This window comes from Corylus avellana, chromosome ca6 (assembly GCF_901000735.1).
Source record: "Corylus avellana chromosome ca6, CavTom2PMs-1.0".
Taxonomy (NCBI): domain Eukaryota; kingdom Viridiplantae; phylum Streptophyta; class Magnoliopsida; order Fagales; family Betulaceae; genus Corylus; species Corylus avellana.
The window spans coordinates 18786828-18805488 of NC_081546.1; the positions used below are offsets into that span (position 1 = coordinate 18786828).

At 34.2% G+C, this 18661-nt stretch overlaps 2 protein-coding genes across 7 annotated transcripts; one reads left to right on the forward strand and one right to left on the reverse strand.

The window, feature by feature from the left end:
* Positions 1–4042: 4042 nt before the first annotated feature.
* On the forward strand, positions 4043–4917 carry LOC132185284 (ethylene-responsive transcription factor ERF118-like). The gene has a single exon (XM_059599077.1). The coding sequence runs from the start codon at positions 4084–4086 to the stop codon at positions 4915–4917; it is 834 nt and encodes a 277-aa protein (XP_059455060.1). The 5' UTR covers positions 4043–4083.
* A 3268-nt stretch (positions 4918–8185) lies between these two features.
* On the reverse strand, positions 8186–18439 carry LOC132184784 (carbon catabolite repressor protein 4 homolog 5). 6 transcript variants are annotated; one of them, XM_059598541.1, is made up of 14 exons: positions 17960–18439; positions 16613–16776; positions 15891–15956; positions 15741–15793; positions 14921–15002; positions 13596–13642; positions 12768–12855; positions 12333–12425; positions 12177–12209; positions 11931–12025; positions 10898–10994; positions 10482–10567; positions 10315–10399; positions 8186–8581 (listed from the first exon to the last, which is right to left on the reverse strand). In XM_059598541.1, the coding sequence occupies exons 1-14, from the start codon at positions 18303–18305 to the stop codon at positions 8513–8515; spliced, it is 1404 nt and encodes a 467-aa protein (XP_059454524.1). In that variant the 5' UTR covers positions 18306–18439; the 3' UTR covers positions 8186–8512. The 6 variants fall into 6 exon arrangements, with proteins under 6 accessions (XP_059454524.1, XP_059454523.1, XP_059454522.1 ...); XM_059598540.1 differs by having other exon boundaries at positions 10898–11009; XM_059598539.1 differs by having other exon boundaries at positions 10320–10399; positions 10898–11036.
* Positions 18440–18661: the final 222 nt, after the last annotated feature.

Consider the following 18661-nt stretch of genomic DNA (forward strand, 5'->3'; position numbering starts at 1 on the left):
AAAGTTCTCAAGTGCAAATGAAAATGCTAAAGTACAAATGTAGCTTTATAGTAAAAAACAATGGCTAATCCTGACCTAGCTTGTTAATTGTTATGACAGAATATTTGTTATAATGTATATTTCTGAAATTCTTAGCTATTTATGCAAATTTCCAAAAACGTAATAAAAATATATATGAGAAATTTTTTTTAAAAAAATGATATTAAAGCTATAGGGATAAATAATCCTAGGGCTATACGAGGGTCGAAGAGTCTCTTACCCTCGTATAGCTATTGTACAACTACAAGCTCACCATATGAAAGATAAAAACATAATCTTCAATAAAAGAAGAATCATCTCCAAAAAATGATAAAGAGCAAAAATATATATGTATATATATATATATATATATAAAATAATAATAAAATTCTCAAATTCTATTTTTCTCAAAGAATGCTCTCTACAACACTAATACTCTCTGGCCCTTGAGCCAATGTCGACACACTGGTGGTTCTCTTCTTATGCCCATCATCTTATCTAACTGTGCAAAAATCTGCATCAACAATTAGTATAAATCAACATATGGTACGGTAATTTTTTGAAATTTGTAATTTTGACATATCAGTAATCATTTCTTATGCATTGTTGAAGTAGTTCTTGGTGAAGGAAATTGTTTATTCTATGGAGTTCTCTAATATATTTATATATAGGTCTCTTAGGGGTGATGCTAAACAAAACGCACGCTAGCAAAAAAATTTTTTTAAAAAATATTTTTAATTATAAAAAAAAAAAAAATTGGCTGGCATGCGTGGCACGCCAGCGTTCTATTAATCACGACCCGGTCTCTTAGTATTTATCTTTTCCGTTATTGTCTTTTAGTGGTAGCATCTCAGAAGATGTCTACAAGTAGAAGTAGTATCTATTTAGTACACACTAGTTATTTTTGTATGAGTTTATCTCAAAATAGGATCTTCTCCGGTTCAAATAAAGTGGAGAATATCCAGTTATTATTATTATTATTTGACATGTCCACAAAAATGGGGAGAGGAGATTCGAATTAGTGACCTTCACTTCATAAGAAAGAGTGGTTCACAGCCGATTGAGTTATTCCTTGTAGACAATATCCAGTTATTTATATTTGAGAGATATTTTTGTCTTTTCATTTTTAATTAGACAAAAATACTACTTTAATATAACTAATTAGATATTTTCTAATTCAAATGAATCGGAAATGATCCTAATTCGTTTATCTCCAAGTGATTGTAGGAGTTTTCTATTTAAAGGGTGATTCTTCAATAAAGAAGGAAGCAAAGAATTAATCTCAAACATTTTATTTAAAAAAGGTTTTAGGTTCCCTCAGAGTTTAAAAGGTTTAGATCCACTTAGAATTTAATGTCCATTCTTTTTCATTCAAAATTCGCGTTACAAGATCTGTTACATATTCACGTAACATTATCATACTTCACGGATTGTAACATATGGAAAACATATTTTCTTTTAGGTTAATTAAACCGCAAAAAATTAGAGCACTAAAACATTTCCACCAAAACCCTCATTCTTCTATGGAAGAGCAGTAGCTTTTTATAGAAAAAGAAAGCAAGCTTACCTCTCACTTGACTAGTATGGCTGGGCGAAATAAGTAAATTTGAGTAATGTTATTTAGTAAAATGTTATATATTATAGTATAATTTGATTGTATAGCAATCATATAAGTGCCTACTAAATAGTATTATTCAAAAAACTTATAACAACTAAACAACTATAAGTAGTGTTGTTGTGCCTGGAAATTTACAAACTCACTAGTAAACAAGGAATAATGCTATATATTCAACTTTTATCCCATCACTAGGGGTGGGTATCGGTCTGTTTTTCCTATTTCCGATTACCGAACCGAATTTATCGGTTAATTGGTTTATTAACCGATATCGTTTCGATAAGCTTTTATTTCGAAAATTTCAGTTAAATCGATTTCTGTGATACACCTCTGTTTCAAATAAAACCCACCAAAAAAATTGTCAAAAACCCATACAAAACCCAACAAAAAAAATCATCAAGCACTTAAATAAATAATACAAAAAAATAAATAAATTTGTTTTGATGAATCCTTCCCCATACGAACAATGTGCGTGTGAGGAGTGAGAAGAGAGGGAGGGAAGGAGTGAGGCGTGACTTGTGAGCGTGAGACCAAGAGAGTCAAAGACCATGAGAGGGGGGCGGCCGTCAGAGAGGCAGAGGGTGAGCTGTGAGACCGTGAAAGCTTGAGAGGCGAGCATTGAAAGTCTAAGAGGGCTAACCAAAACGAAAAAAAGAAAGAGATTCAAGATTAGGGTTAAAAAAGAAAGAGATGTATGTATAGCATCTCTTTAAAAATAAAAATAAAAAATAAAAAATCATTTTTTAGAAAAACGACGTTGTTTCATCAGTTGTATGAAACGATGTCGTTTTATACCCCCAATATCGGTTCCTTACCGGGTATATCGAAAATCGATAAGCAAAATTTTGTTCTGATTACTGAATCGGTATAAAAATCTTAATTAATTACTGACCGACTACTACTGGTTAACGGTTAATTTCGGTTCGGTCACAGTCAGTAAACAGTCGGTAGTCGGTTAATCTGCCTACTCCTACCCATCACACACCTATCTCACTATGCTAAAGTAGCCGTGCCTATCAACCATTGGATTAGCCTTTATTAATTTTTTTTTTTTTTGAAAAAAAAAAAAAAAACAAGAGATAATTGGCACTGTTATATCAACCCAATAAAATTGATGTGATAAGTGAGTTGAGTGTTTAGAATTACTCATAACCAAGTTACTCAACACTTGGGCAAATAGGCCACTCAAACCTCCAACCACAATATGACACATCAAGAGGTTAAGGTATTTTTGTCCTTTTAGCCCAAGTATAACTAATTTATACGAGAAAGTCCACGTACCTCATTTAATTGTAATAATGTCCCTTCCAAACTATCAAAAATTGTCAATATTCTTTCAATGACAAAAATACCCTTAATAAATTATTTTTTTATTAAAAAAAGTGAAAAAGGGAAATGGATCGTTTTTGTTAAAGAAAAAAATTAGTTTTTAATTTTTTTTTGAATTAATAGGGGTGTTTTTGTCACATTGACAAAAATAGAGGGTCATTTGTCTTTTTTGCTTTGGGGGTACATTGTCAATTTTTTTGATAATTTGTGGGGACATTATCAACTTGATGATAGTTTGAGGGGTAGGTAAATTTTTTCCTAGTTTATAATATATATTTGGGCTAAAATATGCTTATATATATATATATATATATAATAATAATAATTAAAAAAAAAAAAAAGACAATAGTTTAGAAATTCAAAAACAGCGGTGGTCCTAGTGGAGCCAAGGCAAGGCACGCGGGCTTTGCTTATATGGCCTCTTGGCACAGGTGGAGAAGAAGAACAGAGAGAAAACGTACGTTTTTCCAAAGAGAAAGCCAGAACCTTACCAAATCAGTCCGGGAAAGGTTTTTTCCTTTTTGTCTCCGGAAAGTTATCTTTGGAAAGTAAACTTTGTTTTTCGCTTATTTATATGTAAGACTTTCTTTTTCTCTCCAACAGGAAGTCTATCCGAAGAAAGTGTGAAGCAGAGGATTTATGTCGTCTGGTTTTTATCTGCAATCTGGAGCTCTGAAGCAGCTCTTAGCCTTTAACACATTCCTCCTGTTCTTCACCTTTTGCACGCAATCATGTTTTTGTCATTGTCGGACCCAAAAACAGTCTTCCCCAAACCTTTTTCACGCCATTAAGATCGAAACAGTTTGTGGGTTTTTGTCTATTTTATGTCTTTTATTGCGCTGTTTTTTTTTTTTTTTTTTTTTTTTTTAATTTTTTTTTAAAAAACCTTAATTTATGATGGGTTTTAGGATTTATTCTACTTTGTTTTGTTTTTAATAAAAAGAATTTTTCTTGCAGGACTTGCTATGGTTTAGACTCCTTCGGGGCTTATCTCAGAAACACAAATTGTTTCCTTCTCAATTTGGGTTTAAGGGTTTTGGGTTTTTCGTGATACTCAAGATTGATTGAAAAGGATCTCAATTCTTTTCCTAGAATCAAAAAACAATATTCAATTCAAGACAATGATTATGAAAAGCAGTGAAAATATGAGGAAAATTCGAATTATGGTCGATGATCCTTATGCCACCGATTCTTCAAGCGACGATGATGATGAAGAACACGAGTTGAAGAAAGAACAAGGAAAAATTTCTAAGCGATTTGTCAAGGAGATTCTGCTTCCTAATTTCCGATATGATTTTTCGTTTGCTGATACAAATTCTCCACAACCCAGTAATGAAACGAAAATTAGTATTACGTCGAAGGTTTCCGACAATGAGGGAGATTGCAAGAGAGTTCGGAGATCTTCCTCTGCATACAAGGGCGTACGCCGCCGGAAGTGGGGGAAGTATATAGCGGAGATCCGCGATCCAGTTCAACGCCGGCGGCTGTGGCTTGGTACTTACAATACCGAGGAGGAGGCTGCTCGTGTTTACAAGAAAAAGAAGCTCGAGCTTGAAAGCTTGAAATCACCACCGGCTGATTCTACCGCAATGCTGGTCGACACCCAAAATCCGTTTCATCGTCCGTCGCCGTTGTCTGTGCTCGATGTCTCCACCCCGGCTCCGGTCAAGGAGGAAGGCAACGTGGAAACGATTATTGAAGAAGTAGTAGAAGAGTCCGTTGCTGCAGCTCCGCCGGAAATGGCGATATTGGTACAGCCATTGGAGATCCGAGAGATGGTTCCGGGATATGATTATTCGGTGTTGGGGAACGATTTCGACAGAATTTTCAACGGCATTGATGGGGATGAAATGTGTGGGGTTGAATATGGAGAAGCCGGCGGTCTTCCTTCGCTTGACTACTTTTCTGACCAGGATTTTTCGTGGATTGAGGAAACATTAAAGTTTTGCATATAAGGATGATTTTAAAAGCAACATCACAGTTAGACATTAGGAAAATATTAGGAGAATATCTAACATTTTATATATATATATATATATATATATATATAAAAGAATACAAAAACAATTTTTAGATTTATTGTGAGATTTCTTTCAATTTTGTTGAGGGAGAATTTCTTCTCGATCCCGTAAGATTTCTTTATAATTGTAAATTCTCAAATTACGTAGTTTAGACAATTTTTAGGTATTAAAACGCTTGAAAAATGTTATTTATGAAAAATGTGGCATGTTATCGAGCTAACTAAAAAGAATTTTCCTCCAAAAAAACTTCATTTTCACTTTTGTAGAGACTTCTTTTTCATAAAATTAAAAAACAATTTTTGGCTCAAAGCTTTTTGATAACAAAGAGAGCAAAAACCTCATGAAAATATATTCAAGTTTCAATTATAATATATAACATTTTTCAAGCATTTCGATATCTAAAAACAACTAAAATTACGTAATTTGAAAATCTACTATTTCTTTAAAATTAAAGGGGATCTTAATTTGTATTAGAGACAGAAAAACTCATTCTCAACTTCAGTCTAGGAACTTATAATTTTAAATTTCGTATGATATCTGTTAGAGTATATCATGGAGTTTGAGAATAAAGTATATCATGGAGCTCGAGAATAAAGTCACAGTTTAAGACTATTGTTGACTTATAGTTAAAGACTATTACTGAGTAATACTTAAAAGACTATTATTGAGTTATAGTGAATAGTTAAAGACGATCACCTAACTAACAAGTGATGACTATTTAATCCTAGGCTTCTCAAGGATTTCTATTTGAAGTGAATAACTATATTTAGTCCTACGTTTCTCAAAAACCCCTCTTTGTGGTGATAAGGCAGTGATGGACTTTAGCAACAAAGTACTGATCTTCTGAAACACAACTATACCCAATAATATTTAAAAAAATAAAAAACAAAATGCTGTCTATTAAAAACCCATTGAGGGAAGCTTAATTAAGAACAAAGACGAGGAAAGAAAAAATCATTAAGCTTCAAAATGATAAAAATCATTATTCGTCCTATTTTTCACTCATTTTCATATCGTCCGTAATGATGTGCTTATAAAATTATGAGCGGCGTGATAAAGATTAAGGTGTGATAAATGAAGTTGATGAAAATCCAGCCACAAGAATCTAGCAAATTCAAATTTGTTTAGGGAATCTTGCTTGATAAGAGTAAAATACCCACAAACCATTCAAATATGACTTCAAATTTTGATTGGAATAGGTAAGATTTGTTTGGCCAAAATTGATAAGCTCACTTGCATTGCAAGCAATTGACACTTCAAAAAACTTTGGAGGAAGTAGTTAAAAGTAGCTTTCAAATATTAAGCAAATGTAGCTTTAATTGCTTTAATTGCTTCAGATAAAAATAAAATATACTTTTATTTTTTATTTATTTATTTTTTTCTGTGGACTTTGGCTGAAAATGAAATATGAAAGTCATGGCCACCTGCCTCCCTGACAAGCCTCAACCACACCTACAGCCGCCCACTTCAAAGCCCCATTCTTTTGGTCTCTTTCTCACTAGATAAGATGTGGTATTTTCTAGTAATCAATTATTAATATTATTATTATCATTTTTAAGAATTATTAGGCAATTCTATATCAGTATGGTGAAATAAAAGTAGAATATTAGAATGGTATATAACATTTTTCATTTGATAAACTAGAGATAAAAAGGGGGAAAAGAAAAGAAAAGAAGGAAAAGCTACTAATAATGTTTTATAAATTACAATAATTAATCCTAGGTTAGTAAGCTTAGGTTGTCAATTTTGACAATTTTGTTTGCATATCATGTCTGGCAAGCTCTCAGCCACTTCTTAGAGGAATTGCTCTTGTTTCTGGGTTAATCTTCTCTTCCTCCAATAACGTAATCTTTTGTCTTATATAATTCATAATGGTTTATGCGTTTTGAATTTCTATATAAAATGACTAACTAAACTCTTAAAAAAAAAAAAATCTCCATCTGACTCTTTGAACCAAATGCAATATATAGTTCATTTACTATGCTTAAGGCCTGTTTGGCTGTGCATTTGACTTTAACACTTAAAAAGTCTGTTTGAAAAAAAAATATTTGTTTGATTAACAAAATTGAAAACATTTTTAAGAGTTTAAAAAGCCTAAAAATTGTCAAAACGTATTTTTGACAAAAGCTTAAAAATGAAGTTTTTGTCAAAAAAACACATTTTGACTTAAAAACTCTATTTTTCAAATACAATCTCAAACATGCATTTACTCATATATAGGAAAGCACTTTAGATAAATGCATAAGATATTTTATTTTGGAAAAAATCCACTTTACCCCTTGAAGTATCAGGAGTTTTTCAATTTGAACCTCAAAGTTTAAAAATTGGCAATGTACCCCCTAATGTTTCAAAAATTTTCAATTTAAACCTTCCGTTACTAATTTTCGTCAGATTGGACGAAAATCTATGAAATTACGTAATTACCCTTAGACTTTTATTTTTATTTTTATTTTTTATTTTTTTTAAATTTCCGTCCAATTTAACGAAAATTAGTAACGGAATGTTTAAATTAAAATTTTTTGAAACATTAGGGGGTACATTCCCAATTTTTAAACTTTGAAATTTAAATTGAAAAACTCTTTAAACTTCAAGGGGGTAGAGTAGATTTTTCCCTTTTATTTTTTACTTTTATAATTGGCTATATTTTTCTATTCATTTCTCTCTCCCTCTCCCTCAATCAAAGAGAAGAGAAATATTATTCAAATGATATATATAACATTTGAAAAGTCATTAATCAAAATAGGGGAACAGATTTTAGTTACTTATTTTAGATAGGATGATCATATTCTTCTTATTTATCGAACAAATAAAGAGACGCGACTTTTCTATTACCTTCCAAATTTCTTTCGTTTATTTACATATTGTGGAGACTTTATCCCCCAAACTCCAAACCACATTATTACATGTTCTCATTTTTTTCCCCCCAAACAAACGGCACGTTGGTTTAATTGGTCCCTCTTTCTCCATCCAAAGACTTTTCTTCTTCAGAGTGAGTGTGACAGTAAATCCGAAAATATTTGACCACTGCCCCATTAATTAAAGTTGGTAGGGTGTAAGATCAGCAGCCCCTACAGATAACCGAGGATTTTACAAAGTCAGCAAAAAAACAATAACCTATGTCACGGGCAACATTTCAGCACTATGCCATGGCATCAAGATGAGAAAGGTCAGAGAACTGTAGTTTGCATCTGAAAATATGGAATAATTCAAATAATAATAATAATAACAATAATTTCGCTTAGGTGCAGTAAAAAAACCTACACCAAGCACGGATTTATTTATTGTTGCAGTGATTTTCTATCAGAATGCAAATCATTCAGATCTATTGGGATGCTTCTAAACTAGTGAAGCTGTTTCTGCATAATACTCCCAGTAAGTAAGACAAAGGAGTGTCCCGCCCATCTTTGCAGGACCAAATGAATGATGCCTAATGAATACTATACCACAAACAAGGCGAAGAAACCTCCTCAAAGCCTTTGGAACTCCAAGAAGAAACCAAGGCTTTTCTAGAATGTACACTCCCCAGTATTCAGATCCCTTTGATGTCATCTGCAAAAGCCAGTTCGCATACAAGCGCGAGATGATCGCTGCCCCATTTCTGCAATTTAACATCAAAACTTGATGAATCCATGGACAATTTAACATGGAGAGCAGAGGTCAATGTATAATAAGCTTACAATGTAAGGAAACAAAGGCTAATCTCTTGAGTCTGTAATATAGGCCAATCAACATTCAGTGATGTTCACAAACTATTTGCAGAAAAAGATTAACAATATGAACTAATATTGGTATATCCATTGAAAATTGTTCCTAGATATGGACCCTCAAATTCCAACACCAACACATTCACGAACTTCCAAGAGAAAAAGGGTGTTTAAAGAATCAGTTCAAAGGCCATGATTGTTACTGAAGCTGGCGATTTAAGTGTTATTTAGTAAAACTACATTATGATGCAACATATCCCCTTTATTATTTTTTGGAAAACGATAAATAAGCAAACGTTACAACTCAACCAGACAAAGGCTTAGTCCCTAATTTCATGGAGTCAGCTACATGAATACACCAATCAGCTCTACTGGAAGCCAAATTTACAGTCTAGACCATTGTTCCACAAATTAATTCCCAACACCCCGTCTCCCCGGCATCCTTGCCCCTGGCTTTGTAATGTCTTCTACTTGAAGCAAATAACTCGCTACTTCACTCCCTGCTTATAATGGGATTTGTCCCTTTTTTTTTCTTTCTTTAGCAAGTTACTTACACACATTCAATGGGTCTTGAACTATGATTTACTCTCTGTTGTGAGTGCACTTGTGAGTGTTGTGTCCTACATTGAGAAAATATAAAAGAAAAGAATGCTTAATATACTTAAGTGGACCTTAGCCCATTAACTTAAGCTTTTGAGCTAGAGTTGTGTTCAATTATGTATATTGATATACTCTTGATAAAAACTCCGTAACCGCTTTATCTCCCAACACTTTCCACGCCATTCTTAAAAGGGCAGGAAAGTGATTTGAGCTAGAGCTTATAAAAGCCATTTGCTTCCTTACTTTAAACTTGCACACATCTTAGATAACTTCCCCTCTTCCCATCTCCAATTTGAGGTTCTCACTGAAAGCAATTCAGGAGGAAAGTTGCCCAAAATTAACCATTGATTCTAACTGTTGTCAGTCACTCTATTTTGAAGTCTCCTCTATAACCTTGTTGCATGGAGTTGAACACGAGACACAATTTCTTGTATTTTTTTCTAGGTTAATGAATTGAGACATGGATTTACAATTAAAATATAACATGAAAAATGAAACAAAGACATAGCTACTAGACATCTTTTATGATATCCTGCTCTTTGCCTCTCTTAACTGAAATTTTCATTTGTTTACACTTGATTGAACAAAAAACAAAAAGAGACATGGTCCAGGAAATTGAAATTATTACAACCCTCTATCAACTGTTCTCTATGCAACCATTGCGTTTTAAGATATGTGACTATTGCAGACATAGCCCTACTTAAAAAAGTCTCCATGAAACTAAGTTTATAATTGCACCCTTTGCCCCTCCTACATTCAAGATAGACAAATCAATGAGTAGGTGTGGACACACAAATAACTTCTTTAAAATATCTGGCATTGTTGAGGTCATATCATAAAGTACGGATAAAAAACCAACATTCAAAGCTACTTTTCTTTGAAAATTTAAGATGCTAAAATGAAAACTTTCACGATCAAATTCAAATAACTCTCATAATATGCAAGAACAAGCGCCTTAAACAGTATATTTAGACAATTTCTGTATGATATGATTGATCAAGCTCAGTATTTAAAAGCCTAAAGGTACCTTACTTGGGAGCCCTCCACTTCTTCTTAAAATATCAATGGGTAAGGTCTCGAGAGCTCTCACAGGAACAAGTTCATCTGTATGCCTGTGTCAATCAAACGTATCAATAACTAAAAGTTTTCAAAGGCAAACAGAGTTTTGTACTTTTTACAATAAACTTGAACTACCAGATATAATCAACAGTTCCCATAAACTTAGAGTGGTATGATGTTGCCAAGGGTTCCCCATGATTATCTCTCGTTCTACAGCTCCCCTGCATCATTTAATTATAGGTTATGAAAGAAATACACAGGAAACAATTTAGCTGAATAGGAAACGTGCAATAAAGATACTCCTATGTTGAATATTTGGCAGAGTTCCTGTGTAAGACACTGACATACATGTACTTCAGTCATAAAATATCTCCTTTAAATGGGGATTACAATACTCATCGTGTCTCACTTGTGTAAGATATCAACCTCAATATTCCTCAAGTGCACATTATTATACTTCGTTTGAACAAGTTAAGCAACATCCCTTCATAAGTTGGCAATCTAAGGTACACAAGAAAATAAAATAGTGTGAAAAGATTCAAGCATCTTACGGGAACACCATGATATGCACTGGAAAGCTTTAATTGGTGTTGAACATGGGTGGCTCCTCCACTACCTGTTGCAAGCCTTCGTTCTTCATCACTCCATCTATACAACAGTGACCTTGAGATAGACTTCAAAACATTGTATCTGGAATAAACCAATCTATGCATAGTAATAGTGATAGTAATGAAACACAGCAACAACAACATCATATTAATCAATATTCACCACCAGTGTAATCATCTGAGAGGCAATGGAAGCCATGTGACAATATATGCCTTGGGTTATTAAAATGAATATCCACATCAAAACTACAGAAAGGATGAAGGCTGAACGCCTGGTCATAATCCTGCACATATTTAGGAGTAAATCTCTTTGCTGCTAAGCGAGCACTCTAAGCTGCTAATAGCAGGGAAGAGGGTAAAACCTAAGGGGTTGGCTCAAAGGTTGGACAGCTTAGGACTTTGAGTATGCTCCTCAAGGTCTTAGGTTCGAAACTCATAGAGTGCAAATTGCTTCTTGGGGCCATCCGACTAGGGGTTCACCCCTTAAATTAACCAAGGCGCACTTGTAGAAAGCTCCTTGCCGAGGACCTATGCACCCTTGGAATTAGTCGGAGCGAAGCTCCGAATACCCGGTGCCAAATAAAAAAAAAAAAAAAAAAAAAGCTGGGAAGAGGGTATAAAACAAAGTTATTGTTAAAGTATTTAATTAAATGATTAAATTCATGATTTCCTATCAACTTAAACTTTTGGTATAAGTAGTGATTTTAACACTTTTCAAAATAAAATTCCTTTCCTTTTTTTTTTCCTTGTTTCATATACTACTTTAGGTCTATGTTTTCTTCATAGTCATGTAAACAACCTCACTTTAACATTTCAAGAAACGATCTCATTTACTGCTCAATTTAGTGATACTTTATTTTAAATGTATAGATGTTAAGATGCAAAGGAACTTGAAAATGAACTATTTTACACACGTCATATCAGACTCATGACTGAGAATGTAGAATAAAATATTTTGATAGGAATTCTTAAATACCTGGCCGGATTCTGATTCTGAAATCTGCCTCTGCATTGAGATGGATATTCAAGCTGCCCTGAAATTTTTCTGCGGTCATGTAGGTGGATGTCTAACTGCAACAAATTCCAGCAACAACGAAGTGTTTCATATTAAATCCAAAAAAATGAGAGAACCCAGAGATATTTAAGGCCATTGGAGTCCCAAGAATGTGCAAAACACACACACACCAAAAAAGGCTTGACACACGACAAGGACTGAACTCACCTTTGATGAAGCCACAAACTGATAAATTGCACTCTGACCACAGGATGAAAAAAAAAAAAAAAAAAAAAAAATTAGATATAAGTGACAATGAAAATTAACGATTGCATTCTAAAATTTTTTTATTTATTCATTAAGAATTGCCTAGCATGATCTCACCTGAGGAAGACTATTTAGATCCCCACCAATTACTACTGGGATGTCACCCCATTCTTGTGATAGCTCGTACGCTCTTTCAAGAAAGATTCGAACCTACAGGATTGTAGCTTACATGCAAACTTATTACTGTAGTAAAAAAAAAAAGCCATTTGAATGAAAATAGAAAAATCCTTTCTTTTCTTCTGGCAGCTGATGATGCAGTGGAATATTATGGCATCACAACCATGAGTTCATAGATAGAATCTGAAGCTAACTCCCCCTTCCAGCAAACAGCCCCAGTAGGAAAGGATTTGGGGGGGAATGTACTTGCATGCACAGTACATATAAGAGATGAGAGTAGGGGACTGTTTTTAACATTGAGAATCCCAAAAGATATTAACTGAAACCATTCCGCAGGAATTTCAGCTCTTTCACAGAGAATAGAGCAGTAAATACCTGGCCTAGCTTGATGTCTCCACGGTTTGGGTTGAAGAGTACATGTATATTTCCAACCAGTAATCTTCGACTTAGAGTTGGTGGAGACCTATAAGGGCACATAAGTTAGTGATTGAACTGGCAAAGTGTTTTTGCAAAAACAAAAAATATGAGTTTCGTATCTTCTGGATATGATAATTGAGCACGAACAGAAATCTCTTACGAGAGAGGAAGAATCACAAGTTCAAAAACCAATTTCATGAAAATATGAAGAATAAAATCATACATTGCATGAACTACAAAGCAAAAGTATTATGGACTTCTCTTTTTCTTGAGCAAAAAGTATGATAGAGTTGTTTGTGATATAGATTTTTTGTGCATAGCTTTACAATTTTCAGGTTAAACTTAAAAAAAAAAAACAAAAATCAGATTTGATCACCAATTCATATACCATATTTCCCAGCTGTGGAACCTTCTCAAGCACAAGCACAGGTGATGGTCAAAACTGTGTTCCTTTGGATTTTTATTGACAGCGGACTAAATTTCTCCCATAATATATCATCATTAGATCTATTCGCGCTTGTCTTAAAGCAGGCTCCCTAGGGTAAACTTTCCTGCTCAATTTTCTTTTAATTAGTTTGTTTCCAGCAATTACTGTTTTTATTAATGCATCTTTTATTGGGAAGAAAAAATAAAAATAAAAGATGAAAATATAACGGCACAAAAGGACAGTTACACACATAAGGCCCATCTCTTATTAAGTACTAATAAAGGCAGATATAATTTCATGATTTTCATCTATATGTCCAGTTGCATGAATGTTTCTATACAAAATAAAACGAAACTTACATGGATCTTTCGGTATACAATTCAGACTCTGATTGATTTTGGATCATCTATATAAGATAAAAGAAAATATAAATGAATAAAATCTAAAAAGAAAAACTATGAGTAAATCGGAAGCATAATTGGATTTCCCATGACAACAAAGCAAGTCAAGTAAATTATATACAACAAATATTGGAGGAAAAAAACAAAAGGACAACAAAGAAAAAGGAAAGGGATACTGCTCGAGGACTACCAAGTAACATCTCAGCCATGAAACAGAAAGCAGCTATAATTAAGAATCACAAGATACTGAGGTGAAAAGCACTTCAAGCTAACTAAAAAACAAAAGAAAAAAAAAAAAAAAAAAATCAATGAATGTTATAAGCTACTTATGTAGCTAGACCATTGTGTAATGACCATTTCCTTTAGTTTCTCTTCTTTTGCAAGTAAGAATGTTTTTTTTGATGACGAGGAACCCCTCCAAGGCAGGGCCACTTTGTGTATCCACCCACGTCGGATAAACCTCGGACCCGTGTAAAGCGCCCATTCTACATGGATTGGGTAATACTCCGGCTTTACCGGCGGGCTGACCCTAACGAATTGTTTACACCCAGGGGGATTCAAACCTTAGACCTAATGGAATGCCACCAAGACCAAGGCCCTTACCACTTGAGTGTCATACACTTTCCACTCTATAAGCCAAAAGGTCCTTGAGAAAACATTATTCTCAAATGCAATGTACTACTGAAACACAATAGGGTATAATATTTATGCTTCCTCCCCCTTGTTCCACACAATTGGCATAGTTTCAACGCATAAATGCAACTTTTATGTATCTTGTAACTTCACAGTCTTCACAAAGCCTCAAGTGATGGGACACTTGAACTTCTTCAAAGCCAGTATCTCAACTGGGAGTGCCTTCCTCTTCCACATTCCACTTAAATTTGCAAAGTTCCAATGCAATTTAGGGAACATGAAATGAGGTTACCATAAATGCAACTAAAGTGGATCTTATAACCCTTACACTCTTCACAAAAACTCCACCATGGGACTCTAAAACTTCAGGAAAGGCAGTATCTGAACTTGGAATGCCACCATAACTTACAAACGAATTTCAGGAATGAGGGAAAACCAAAAAGAAAGACAGAAACTAATAGAAGATGGAAATTTCCAAGCATAACACCATATTGTACATGAAAGATCAGCCTTGAAGCTAAGTTGAACCATTAGGCCAATACTGGGGTTGACTTATTTACATCTTAGCAAATGGGTATCTTGTTTCAAATTTACACCCCTGGAAGAGGTAAAAGGATAATCAAATTGCAAAAATTAGAAAATCTGCATACCTCCAAAACACAAAGTTGAGCAACATTGTCACGAAGGGCAAAACTCCTGAACTCTATATTTTCTTGATGCAAAAGGGTAAATCTGCTCAGAATATGATTTTGGATATTCAAAATGATGATAAATATGACTAATTAAGCTCACTGCAAACAAAGTGCTCAATAGCTATAAAACCAATACACAAGGTATTACCTATCAGAAAAGGCATCGAGAGGCATGCTCATAGTAAAAAATCAAAATGTCAAGGTATATTATTTACCATATGAGGAATGCTACACTTACTCCCATTTCTTTACACAATTTTTCTACACCCGTAGGTGGCTTTTAAAACCATTATTGAATCAAAATCCAATAAACATTTATCTCATATTCAATGGTGGTTTTAAAAGCTACCCATAGGTGTGAAAAAATTGTGTAAAGAAGTGGGAGTAAGTGTAGCATTATTCTTTACTATATCCATCACAATTCTTGTCAGGTATTTGGAGTTTGAAGAATCTATAATAAAACTTGTATTAACCAAGGGAAAGCCTGTCTAGTAATTGAGAAAGAGGTTCCTTGTTCTTTTCCTCCTACTAGCTAGCAGCTAGGTGTTTTCTCATGTATATTTTTTGTGTACTTGGGAGCGTTTTACGCTTTTAATGATATCCGGGTTACTTATTTTTTTAAAAAAAAAGTAAATGAGAAAGAGGTAAACAATAAAGCCACTTCCAAGAAAATAAATAATAGATGAATCGCATGACAAAACATGCTAATTAAAGTATAATAAGCTATACTACAGTGCGGCAGAAATTTGTGATTTCCATAAGGGTCGAGAAACCTTACAGTTTGTCTTTCCAAAATATAGCACACCCATCATATGCTTCACCAGTTCGAGCCTGTAAAAGATTCGTAATCACTACTCTATATTATTTAGAACATAATGGAAAGCACAGTGGTTAGACTAGACATACTATCAGTAATATCTTACTATACCTTGTAAACACCTTTAAAGCCATTATTTTGAAAAAGATTATCTAAATCATCAAAACGATCAACCTCCTGCAGCCATAAGAGTGGGTATGAGAATGTAAAAACAAAATTCATCACAACATGCCTCAATCTCAAGTGCCCTTAACAGTCAAGCCTTTCATATATGATATGAGGTTCAGATAATTGGAAAAATAAAATAAAACAGATTAAACTCCCTAAAGGCAGAGAAGATACTTCATAGAGTAAGGTTCAGGTATATACCCACTTATCAAAAAACAGGTTCAGGCATTTACCATCTTATAAAAATGAAAACATTCAAAGTCATACAAAAAACTGACTCAAAGAAAAATTTTGACAAAAAAGTGGTGCTTTGCTATGAAATAAGATATCGAGGAAAAAATCAAATACAACCCATGCAGCTACACAAGATTGAAATCATGACCACAGCCTCCAATGTGTAAATAAATTTAAGCATATATTTTTTTTGTAAGTAATAAATTTAAGCATATTACCTCTACATATTAAGAACTCCTAGGTATTAATGTTATAACAGCTTCTATACCTTTGTTTTTAGAAGTAAAACAACAAAATTTCAGAGAACAAGAAAACCAGATGTTATTATAATTCTTTTTAAATATATCTAAAATGCTCACAAATCATCATGCAGACAACTGCATCTCCACGCACACAAATGTGTGTCACCAATGAAAAACTTGTAAATTTACCTGGAAACACAGAATGCTTGCATTGTAATGATTGATCTCCTCACATATGAGGATTTTTCGTCGGTCCCAATCTAAAAATTTGCAAGGGACTTTATAATACAAATCCGGATGCTTTAATGCATTTTCAACACCTAGTATATTATATGAAACGACGACAACTTTATCTGCGGAAGAAAAGAAAAAGGTTTAGGCAGAACAAAGAAGTGATAGATATTGGTATCTGGTCCTATAAGCTGAAAGTCACACCCACCCATCCACTCATTGACACACTTGCATACAAGAAGAGAGTAAAAGGGTTACTCCAATGAGATAAAAATCAAGAAAAGATAAAAATACAAGAAAGAAATGATCATCTTCAATGAGTGTGCATGCAGACAGCCCACTAGACAATCGGTCAGAAATGTCCAAGAAACAGATATTTATGAAGCATTTAATAAAAATAATTAACGATATTGACAATTGACAGAAGTCTTAACTAGACAAAAGATCTTCCCCGGTTCTACTTATCAAGACCATAATACAATTCAAATGATCTGGTAATTCAGATTGAACGTTAACCATAATGCTTCAAACCTCGGGTACCTTTCCTGGAGAAGACCCCTATCAGATTGTTTGCCACACACTCTATAATTAAGAAAGTGTCAGGCTACAAATTATGCCCTTTATTTACTTATTACATTCATATTTTGAGTTTTTTTTGGTAATGTAGCAAAAGTGATTAGATCAAACATACACCTTCCACGAAAGAATACTTAGTTCCAAACTCAAGCTGATCATTATTTTATTGTAAAGATCAGCACATCATCAAGCAACCAGCCTCGCATCCAAGCACGCTCATTTGAGTAATTTGATCATGTACCATATTAAACATGTAAAAGGGTATCAAGAAATTTAATTTAGAGAAAACCCACAACCCCTATCAAGTTAACATGCCGTTACTCAGAATTCTCATACTTTGGCAACAAATGTTCACGGTAGTCTTATAGTAGTAAGAGGAAAGATAAACAAACCAATAAGCATTATTAAGTTTTTTCAAAATCAACGCCACTATTACAAGCTCTCGAATGAAAGTCGAACACTTTTTTCAATTTCCTGAACTGATGACCGCCTAGAAAACCAAAATCACCTACAACTTCAAACTAAGCACTTTAAGCCAAAACCTCTCTATTCAAGTAATGCAAAATTCACAGAAGTGAAACGACGAAGAAAAGCCAAAAACAAAATCCATTATCTTAGCTGTTACTTTCAAGGACAAATTGCACATTCTGATAATCAATTACACTGCTAAAAGGAAAAGCACTAACAATATTTACATAAATACATAAAGATTTTTACTTTCTTTTTCACCTTCGCAGTTAGAAGTATCGCAAGAAGAGGAAACCCATTGGCGGTTATTACAATCTCTAGCGCTCGATTTTTTGTGTCTTTGCTTCCCACGCGGTGTTGACGAAGAATGCAAGCGTTCGAACCGGTTAGAAGCGGGTAAGGTCCGAGGCGGGTCGGGTACTACGGTTAGGGTTTCTGATTCCGAGACAATTCTCGTTCTGCACCTCTTCGCGTGGCGGCTATTACTATTACTCTTACTACTACGGGATTGCTCCTGCTGAAGACAATGGTGCTTACGCTTGGTCACAGTGGCAGCGCGTGAGGAAGAAGGCTCCGGAGGCGGTTGGGGGCGGTGGCCTCTCTTCATGGTGTTTTGAGTTCAAGAGGTGGCGCGTGGACTTCAGGATTAGGGTGTACGCGCCGCGCTGGTGGGAGTGGCGGTTGCTGTGAGGAGTTTATATGTATCGGCTACGAAGTAGGTGCAAACATTTGGGCCTGCTTGGGAACAGGTGTTTTTTTGTCCAGAATTGGGATGAGGTTATGCCCAAGTATGAATTTTCTTATTAAAAAAAGAGGGGGACGGGGATGCAAAATGGTTTATGTGATTTGCAATTAACTCATTGTGGTATCAAAATGAACTTAAAGATCTTTGTAGTATGCCAAAAAAATAATTTAGTTCTTACAACCAAATTTTGTTCACTGACTTAACAAATTATGATAGCG